This window comes from Neophocaena asiaeorientalis, unplaced genomic scaffold (assembly GCF_003031525.2).
Source record: "Neophocaena asiaeorientalis asiaeorientalis breed wild unplaced genomic scaffold, Neophocaena_asiaeorientalis_V1.1 scaffold82, whole genome shotgun sequence".
NCBI classification, from domain to species: domain Eukaryota; kingdom Metazoa; phylum Chordata; class Mammalia; order Artiodactyla; family Phocoenidae; genus Neophocaena; species Neophocaena asiaeorientalis.
Window position 1 is genome coordinate 3,964,987 of NW_020173068.1, and position 9,514 is coordinate 3,974,500.

Consider the following 9,514-nt stretch of genomic DNA (forward strand, 5'->3'; position numbering starts at 1 on the left):
AGAGAGGGACAAGAGGCAGAGACCTGAGTGCCAAGCCCAGGTAAGCCGCAGTTTGCTCATCCTCTTAGTGTGGTATCAGGATTAAATGAGCGAATAATCCAGGCAAAGTGCTCAACCATGCCAGGCACAGCACAGGAGTCCAGTAGGTATTCATCAAGTAGGGGACAGCCATTCTTCCAGGCACAGAGCAGCCCTAGCTGCATAAAGGGCGCTTATCCTAGGATCTGCTGAAAGAATGAATGACCGCTGCCAAAACAAGACATTCAGAACGCGTCAGTGCAGACTTCCTGGGCTCCCTCCGCCCCTCAAGCCACTTCCCAAAATTAATTCTCAATCCGAAGCAGAGTTTCTCAAAGCGGGGTCTATGAACTCTGGGTCAGGCTCACGTAGACACTTGTTTAAAATGCAGATTCCCCATCCTCTCTGCCAGGACTGCTGAATCTGCCTCTCTCGCAGGGTGGGACCTGGAATCTGAAGAGTTAACAAGTTCCTCAAGCGGTTTTTGTGAAGGCTAAAGTTGGTGTGCCCCATCGCCGGAGTGGATAGATGCAGATGCAGAGGGGATCCAGGCTCAGGAATTCGGAACCCGTATCCTCCCCCTCTCTCGCCCCCCACCCCTGGCTAAGTACTTGAAGTGGCGGGTCAGCTGAGCTCTGCGAAAAGTCATTCAGCGGCCAAGGCCTTGGGGCGGAGACCCCGGGGCTGCCCTAATGGGGCGGGGCTGGACGGGGCGGGGTCGCGGCTCCTCCCCCGGCCCGGGCGTTGGGGCGGGACTGGCCTGAGGGGCAATGCTGCGAGGCAGTGGTACAGCCTGGTGCGCCCGGCAGCTTTGGCGGCCGGGGACCCTGGACCCCTCCCCACACCGAGGTAAAGGCCCGCGCAGCCCGCCACCAACTTAGTCAAGTTGGTGCGGAGTTCGCCAGGCGCCCGTATGGGGCGACGGGGGGCGGGGGGCGGGGGGTTCTGCGGCACAGGCAGGGAAGAGGGGGGCCTCGAACCCGCGTCCCGGGGTGAGGGCCCCCGGATCTCGGGCCCGGAGGGCTGTTCCCTGAGACAGGGAACCCTCCCGGGATCTGGGGACTCACACCCAGGACCCCCGGGCCGGGGAAGCTCGGACTCCGGGAATGGCAAGCCCTCCTGGGCCCTGTAGGTCTCCTCTCCACCCGCCTCCCCACCGGGACCCCTTCCTGTCACCAAATCTGGTGTCCGGCTGCCTCGAAGCCCCCGCGCCCCCACAGCAGCTGGAGGCCGTAGTGCCAGCCGCTTCTGAATTTTTCACCGAGGGGGCGGGCCGGACACGCTGTTCCCATGGCACCGGGGCTCTCAGGTTTCAGCTGGAGGGAACCCCCAGACCCCCTAGCCTTTAGCAGGACCAAGTTGCCCGTCCTGCCTCTTCCTCAGCTCTCGTGGGATCGGGCAGCGGAAGTGAATACCCCCGGGGCTCTCAACCCTCCTCCGTACCTCCCAACCCCGAACCGAACCGTGGGGAAGAGATCTGTGGGGAAGAAGAGAAGGGGGCAATTCGGGTGTCTTTCGTGAACGTGGATCTCATGTTCTGAATGGCTGGGGCGGCTCTGTGTGCATGCTTGTGTGGACATCCTATCTGGCTGCTGCCCCTCTGCCTATCTGTGTATCACGGGGGAGTGGGTTATCCTCAAGGCATAGGAAATGGCCTCTGGGTGTGCATGCATGTGTGTGTTCACACGCACTCACCCCTCCCAGCCTGACCCAGGTTCTCTCTGGGCCTGAAGCCAGAAAGCCCCCACAGGGAGGATCTGAGGCACCTCCTCCTCCCATTTGAACTCAAAGGAAGGAAGGACTGCTAGAAGGACTAGAAAGCCGTCGCAGCAGCTCATCAGGACTCTACAGGAGAAGGGGCTCAAAGCACCTGGCTCACCACCCACTCCCCCTTCCTGCCGAAGGAAAGAAGGAAACCCCCCTTCCCAAGGATGACACTAAATACTCAGCAAGAGGCAAAGACCCCCCTGCGTCGCCGAGCCAGTACTCCACTGCCCCTGTCCACCCGGGGCCACCAGCCTGGCCTCCTGGGCACAGCACCTTCTACACAGTCCCAGCATCCCCGACTGGGCCAATCAGCCTCCCTCAACACCCCCACCCGGCAACCTTCATCTGCCCCCAGTGGGTGGTCCTCTGAATCCAGCGACTCTGAAGGCTCCTGGGAGGCCCTCTACCGTGTGGTACTGCTTGGAGATCCTGGTGTAGGGAAGACCAGCCTGGCCAACCTCTTTGCAGGAAAACAAGAGCGGGATCTCCATGAACAGCTGGGAGGTAGGGACCCTGTGGGCTGGGAAGGGATGCGGTCGATGGAGTGAAATCCCTGTTATCTGGGGCATGGCGCTGCCAAGAACGGTTGTACGACTCATGCACTGCTCAACCCTGAGGGGCATCTTTCACATAGACTATGAAGTGAATGATCACCCCCTGGAGTTGTGCAGGGCACAGCCTGCACAAAGATCCACAGGAGGGAAATTCCTTGAATAGTGAATGAGAATTGTGCTAATTTCTCATGGGTGAGAGGTGTGTGATTCATTTTCATGTCGTAAGGGTAGCAATTCTGAGTTCCACAAGTCCCAAGTATAAAGAAATGGTGATCTTCCTCCCAACTCTCAGACCCTGCCCCACAGACAACCATCCATGCCCACCATGACCTGCAGCCGAACTAACATCCTACCCAAAATGGAGACTCCCAGACTCTTAAGTTGGGCCCTGGGTTCCTTTATTCCCAAGAGGTGCAGTGAGCTGAGAGGGCCTGGGGTCCCAGAATGATGGGGATCAGGGACTGGACAGAGGAAATGAAGATGAGTCCCTGCAGGACTTGGCAGAAAGGACCCAGGGTGAGTGGGGGGGAGAGGGGAGGTTAAAGGCAGAGAGGAGGTGGGGACACTCTGACCACGCCCTTTCTCCAGCCCTGACTGCTCAGAGTGTGAACCCATAGGTACACACGTACACCGGTATGTATGACACATAGGGAGACAGAGTTCCAGAGAGGGTAACGGGACCTGCCTGAAGCATACACTAAGCCAGGGAGAACTCCCAGCCCAAATTTAACCCCACCGCCCCACACTCATTCAATCAAACAAACCAACAAAACCTTTCTCAGCACCTACTGTGTGCCAGGTACTGTGCTGGCAGCTGGTGGGACAGGGGCTCCTCATGGTGTTTCTTGGCCTATCAGGAGAGACAGACATCTAACAAATATGGTGAGCACTTCAAGGAGAAGTGGAGGGGGCAGAAAGAGGGGTTAGGGAGGCCTGCATCCTCCCCAGCCCTGCATCTCCTCCCTGAAATCCGTGTCTTTCCTCAGTTGCAGAAGATGTGTACGAGAGGACCCTCACAGTGGATGGAGAGGATACCACACTGCTGGTCATGGACACCTGGGAGGCTGAGAAACTGGTATGGCACAACAAGCAGGATTTGGGGGGAGGGGTGCTGAGGCTAGTACCAGATTCCTGTCCCCTCCTAGGACACTACAGAGGAGGGACAGGGCAGGGCCCATCCTCAGCACCTCCCCAAACCCACAGCTCCTAAGCAGCCTTTCCAACGAAAGCCAGGAGAACCTCATGACCCTGACCCCCCTTTCTCACTCCATTCATCCTCTCCTCACAGCCACCCCCCAAGATGTGCTTCTCCCCCTGCAAATCTTCCCCGCATGAGCACCCTTATCCCATTCCACCCACCCACATTGTACAGAAAAAGGAACACCAGATTTAACCTGAGGTTGAACCCCCTCCTCCTCTGTCTTACCAGCTGGCTTTGTGCAACTGACTTACCCACTCTAAGCTTCAGTTTTCTCACCTAATAAATGGGTGGATCATTCCTGCCTTCCTTACCAGCTAGTTTTTTTAAACTTCTTATGCAGTTTCACAGAGATAAGCACAGTTTGGAGCATGAAAAAATGCTGAACGTGAGTGAAGAATTGTAAATAGTGATAATTCTTACCGATCATGACTTCGTAGCTAGTAAAAAGAGGACACCAAAGATGTCCTTCCCTAGCCCATTCCAAAGCAGGAAGAGAGCATTGGGCAGGGACATGTCCCCATTATGCTTTTCTTATCTTGCTTGAGTTTTCTTACCTTTGTTTATCTTGTTGAGTCTTTTTTCTTGCTATACAGGTAACACATGCTCATTGTAGAACTTTGAAGAAATGCAACTAAGCAAAAAGGATCTAAAAATCACCTGGGCTCCCATCGCTCTAGGGGGTAGGCCCCTCCCCTAACACTCAGGGAGGCCCTGCCCACAGGGTGGGGCTTAGGAGGGCAATGTTGGGTGATTGACAAGAATGGCTGACAGCTCCAGAGATAGGCCCAAATCTAGGGATGAAGGAGCTATGAGACCAATTCCTTTTAACTAGCATAAAAGGAAACCCAGGTCCAAATGAGCATCAGAATAATGATGATGGTTCTCCTAAGAGCAGCTGATATTTATGGAGCACCTTCTTCCTCAGTGTCAGCCCCTGTGCTGAACACTAGACATATATTTTGACATTCAGTCAAGACAAAAACTATACAATGAGTGTATTTCTGATTCCCATCCTACCAATGAGGAAATCAAAGCTCAGAGAGGTTATGTGTCCCAAGTTCTCAGATAGCAAGTGGGATTCAAACCCAGATTTATAATAGCCCAAAGCTTATACTCTTATGCACTAGGACCATCCCCACTGGGAGCATCACCTTCTGAACCTCCATCTGAGGTTCCACTCCTTCACTCACTTGTTTATTAAGAAACACTGGCTGGGGCTTCCCTGGTGGCGCAGCGGTTGAGAGTCTGCCTGCCGATGCAGGGGACGTGGGTTCGTGCCCCGGTCTGGGAAGATCCCACATGCCGCGGAGCGGCTGGGCCCGTGAGCCACGGCCGCTGAGCCTGCGTGTCCGGAGCCTGTGCTCCGCAACGGGAGGCCCCAACAGTGAGAGGCCCGGTACCGAAAAAAAAAAAAAAAAACACTGGCTGGCTAGTCCCCACCTCAGCCAGGGTGAAGGGAGGGCACCATGACCAAACCCAGATATGCAAGGTCTGCCCGGGGGTCCGACATCAGGTCCCTGCAGGCCAATCACACACAGCCAGCCTCAGGGCCAGCCTGAGGGTGGCAGCCTTGAGGGTCCCACATCCTAGGGCCAGCGGAAGGCCTTGGGGATCCAGTGGCCAGGTCACACCCAAGCTTTATTTTTAAAAAAAGAAAGGAAGGAAGAAAAAAGAAACACTGGCTGGATATTTATAATGGGCCAGGACACTGAAGACCCATCAGTGATTAAGGCAGACATGCCTCCTGACCTCATGGAGCTCACAGACTGGTGAAGGAGGGTCTACTTTTTGGATGCAGTTGAGAATCCTATGGGACAGAGTCCAGTGAATTAAGAAGAGCGATCAGACTGGAAGTCCCATTTGGGGACTAGACTAGAAGGCAGGAATTGGAATTCTGTGCCCAGCTGGCTGAGTGGCCTTGAGAAAGGGTTCTCTTCTCTGGCCCTTGATTTCCCTACAGTTTCCCTGGCCAGTGTCTATGAAGGCAGTTCCCAAAGAGGGTCCATGCAGAGAGGGTCCATGTTGATGTCCGAGAGGCAAAGTCTGACAGAACTGGGAGGGCCTTTGGTTCATCCAGTAGTACCCCAGCCTCGCTGACCATCAGGGTCACCTGAAGAGTATTAGAAATCAGATTCTCAAGTCTCACCCCAGGCCAAATGAAATAGAACCTATAAAAGTGGGGTTCTGGAATCTATATTTTTAATCACATCCCCAAGGGGTTCTTACCCACCAATCCATGTACCAACCAGCTTTTGTGATGCTAACACATGGCAAATCTTCCATAAATATTTGTGCAATGAATGAATGAATGGTCAAGACCCACCCTCTCATTCTACAAATGAGAAAACAGACTCCGAGGGAAGAAGGAACCTGTCCATAGTCACAGCTAAGAACCCAGAATAAGAACCCACATCTGTCTGACTCAGTTCAGGGTTATTTGGCCCCGGGGAAGGATCAGTCCAGCTGTTCAGAACTTACCCCTTTTGACAATGATGTTGACCATGGATCCAATGCTTTCCTACTTATCTACCTTATTTAGTTATCAGAAAACTTTTCTGGCTTCTTTTCCCCTCACAAACAATACTTCCACCACGCTCGGCATTTCCCACTCTTGCCCACTCTCTTCCCCCCTACTCAGCCTGCTCATCCTTTCTAACCCCACTCACCAGTCCACTGTGAAGCCCTCCCACACTCTGCCCAGTTGAGTTCTCCTGGTCTACCCCCACCCCAAGCCCCATGGGTCCTCCAGCCACTTGCATATGGCTCTCTTTTTTTTGGCTGAGCTGCACAGCATGTGGGAACTTAGTTCCCTGACCAGGGATCGAACCCGCACCCCCTGCATTGGAAGCACGAGTCTTAACCACTGGACTGCCAGGGACGTCCCTGCATATGCCTCTCTTAATGGTACTTATCACACCGCATTATATCTCTCCATTTTCATAGCATCCCTTCCTAATCATGAGCTTTTGGAGGGCAGGTACTGTGTCTCCTTAAACACTTAGAAACACTTAGAAAGCTGTTACCTAGGTGGTTCAGTCTCGGAGTGCTGTCCCTGACAAAAGAGCGTCATCCAAAACAATATCAAAATTACTCCAGTTCTTTCCTTTCCTTGTCAAACATCTTGAATGGACTCCACTTCTTAAAATGCCCCTTGCCTCTCCCACCCCCTTCCCTTACATGCCACAGTTGCTCCTTCAACTCTCTCTTCAAGAGTATCCAGAAAAAAACCTCCCCGGAAGACAGCCTCCTGTCCCTACTTCTCTCCCTTCCTTTTTTTTTTTCTTAACTCTGGACTGCAAAAAGCCAAAAGGACTGTCTAGCAAGACCAAACCCTCCTCAAACCAGACAAAAGTGCTGAAAAGGCAAAGCCCGAACTCTCCTTAGCAGAACCCAATAAATCTTTTGTCTCCAGTGCCCGGCCTACAGAAGGAACCAATGAATGAGAGAATGGAGTGAGGTAGTGTCATTAGCCCGATTTTTCAAGCAGAGAAACTGTGGCTCAGAGAAGATCGGTGGTCTCCCAGGGTGACACAGGGAATTTTGGCAGAATTTGTCCCCCAACCTGTCCAAAGTATCAACTTCAGCCCCATCCCACCCATCAGACCATCCCAGCCCCTCCTTTCTCAGCCAGGGCCTAGGTACCGTCTGAGGATGGGCCTGGGTTCCCTCCCCTACAGGATGAAAGCTGGAGCCAGGAGTCGTGCCTGCAGGTGGGCAGCGCCTACGTTATCGTGTACTCCATCGCAGACAGGGGCAGCTTCGAGAGTGCCTCTGAGCTCCGCATTCAGCTGCGGCGCACATATCAGGCGGACCACGTGCCCATCATCCTGGTGGGCAACAAGGCGGACCTGGCACGCTGCCGGGAAGTCTCCGTGGAAGGTGAGCCCTCCACTCCACCCTCCTCCTCCACCTTTCTCTTAGCCCTGTTGTCATTGCGTCTCCTCCAGTGCTCCTCGATCTCAGTGACTCGTGAGCATCTACTTGCCTAAGCCTGAAAGCTAGAAACCATTCTTGGCTTGCCTCCTCTCTCATTCCCTCAGACCAGTCCCCAGACCTTGTCGGGTCCACCTCCCTTAACCCCGCATTCCATTCCTGTCCCCATGCCCAGAGCCTCTGCCCCATCCTGGCATCTCCACTTTAGCCTGGGCCAACCCCGGTACTTCTCTATCCCCACTCAATCGGTTCTCCTCACCAGCTGCCAGAGTTTTCCCGAACCAGAGCTGACCTTGTCACTTCTTTGCCTAAAAATTCCCCTATGTGCCCCAACGCCCTTAGTCTGAGACACTTTATTCAGCAGGCATGATAGGCTCAGTGCCTGTAAGCTTTCCAAGGGCTTACATCTGAGATCTGAAAAAGACAATTATTGACTCCAAAATACAGTGAGAAAATGATAAATTCAAATTTCACAGAGCTTTGTGTACAAAACATAATATTGTGTCAGCCAGCAACTGCGAACCAAAATGTTTAAAGTTATACTTAAATTGTATTTAAAGTGGGATGGGGAATATTTTAATACAATTGATGTATCAGGTGGGACCCATAACGATCTAAAAATGGCCCTACTCACAGGGCGAAATCTAAAAAATATGGAAACTGAGACCCAGAGTGGGGAGGCCAGTTCTACAGGGTCACCAGCCACTGAGGACTAGAACCCAGGCCCCTGCATCCAGCCCAGTGGCATCCTGGAGACGAAAGACCATATGCGTTATGAGCAGACGTCCCAAAATTCTGCAACATGATCCCCAGGAGATTTTGTTTAATCGCTAGTTCCCAGGCCTCACCTACCGAATCGGAATATCTGCGGGTGGGCTCAGCAACCTGCATTTTAACATGCTCCCCCAGACAATTCTGATGCACAGATTAGACCCCTTCCCTGGCGGTCAAGACCCTTCCGTGGGACCTCCCGGTCTTCCCAGCCTCATTCTGCTATCAGTATCAATCACTAACCTGTGAACTAACTCCTCAAAGCCAGATTTATCTCTGAGTCCCCTGGCACGCAGCACAAGGTATGGGGAAAGGAAAAATCGTGCTTCCGGTTGAGATTGAACACACCTCCTGCTACCTTTATCTCCTTTTTCCGGTTGTGGCTCCGCCCTGGCTCACTGACCCCGCCCCCTCAGAGGGCCGCGCCTGCGCTGTGGTGTTCGACTGCAAATTCATCGAGACGTCAGCCACGCTGCAGCACAACGTGGCGGAGCTCTTCGAAGGCGTAGTGCGCCAACTGCGCTTGCGCCGCAGGAACTGCGCGGGCCGGGAGCCACCGGCCCCCCGACGGCGGGCAAGCCTAGGCCAGCGGGCTCGACACTTCCTGGCACGCTTAACTGCCCGCAGCGCCCGCCGCCGGGCACTCAAGGCCCGCTCCAAGTCCTGCCACAACCTGGCCGTGCTCTGAGGCCACCCACCCACTCTCTGGGTGGGGGGCACTGGGGTGCATTCTAATCTCCACCAGGGCCACGGAGAGGCAGAGTCTCTGTGGCTTGCAGTCTGCATCGTGGGCCTTGGCCGCCCACTCCCCCAACGTACAGAGCATCTCCCCAGTCGCAACTTCACGGACCTCTCTGCCCTGGGCAAGTGATGGACAGACCATGGGGCCAAAGCCTAAATTGGGGTTTTCATGCAGTGCGTGTCTTTTTGTAAAAAGTCTTCCTTGTCCTTGGGCTCTGGCCAACCCTCAGAAATTCCCCCACAATAAACCGGACCAGAAGGATGTCCTGTCTGAGTGCCCAGATCTCTTCTTTTGGGCTCTTCCAGGCGTCTCCACCTCCCGCTTTTCCATCTACATGGGCTGCAGACTGGGTTGGCCTGCTGACTTGGGTGTCAGGGTTAGTCAGTAAAATCACTGGACCAATTATGCATTCAGGCCCTTCTCTGAACCACTGGGCACAGCCCCTGCGCCACGACTTTGAGGGAGACACAGTGGAGCGCAAGCGACCACAGTTTAGTGTGATGACCTCCTATTCTCTCATTAACTCGT

At 54.0% G+C, this 9,514-nt stretch overlaps 1 protein-coding gene across 3 annotated transcripts; it reads left to right on the top strand.

The window, feature by feature from the left end:
* The first annotated feature begins 784 nt into the window (after window positions 1–784).
* On the top strand, window positions 785–9,247 carry REM1 (RRAD and GEM like GTPase 1). Of its 3 annotated transcripts, none has more exons than XM_024743033.1 (5): window positions 785–867; window positions 1,810–2,289; window positions 3,326–3,414; window positions 7,218–7,419; window positions 8,661–9,247. In XM_024743033.1, the coding sequence occupies exons 2-5, from the start codon at window positions 1,950–1,952 to the stop codon at window positions 8,930–8,932; spliced, it is 903 nt and encodes a 300-aa protein (XP_024598801.1). In that variant the 5' UTR covers window positions 785–867; window positions 1,810–1,949; the 3' UTR covers window positions 8,933–9,247. The 3 variants fall into 3 exon arrangements, with proteins under 3 accessions (XP_024598801.1, XP_024598800.1, XP_024598798.1); XM_024743032.1 differs by having other exon boundaries at window positions 787–867; window positions 1,752–2,289; XM_024743030.1 differs by having other exon boundaries at window positions 792–867; window positions 1,723–2,289.
* The last annotated feature ends 267 nt before the right edge of the window (window positions 9,248–9,514 follow it).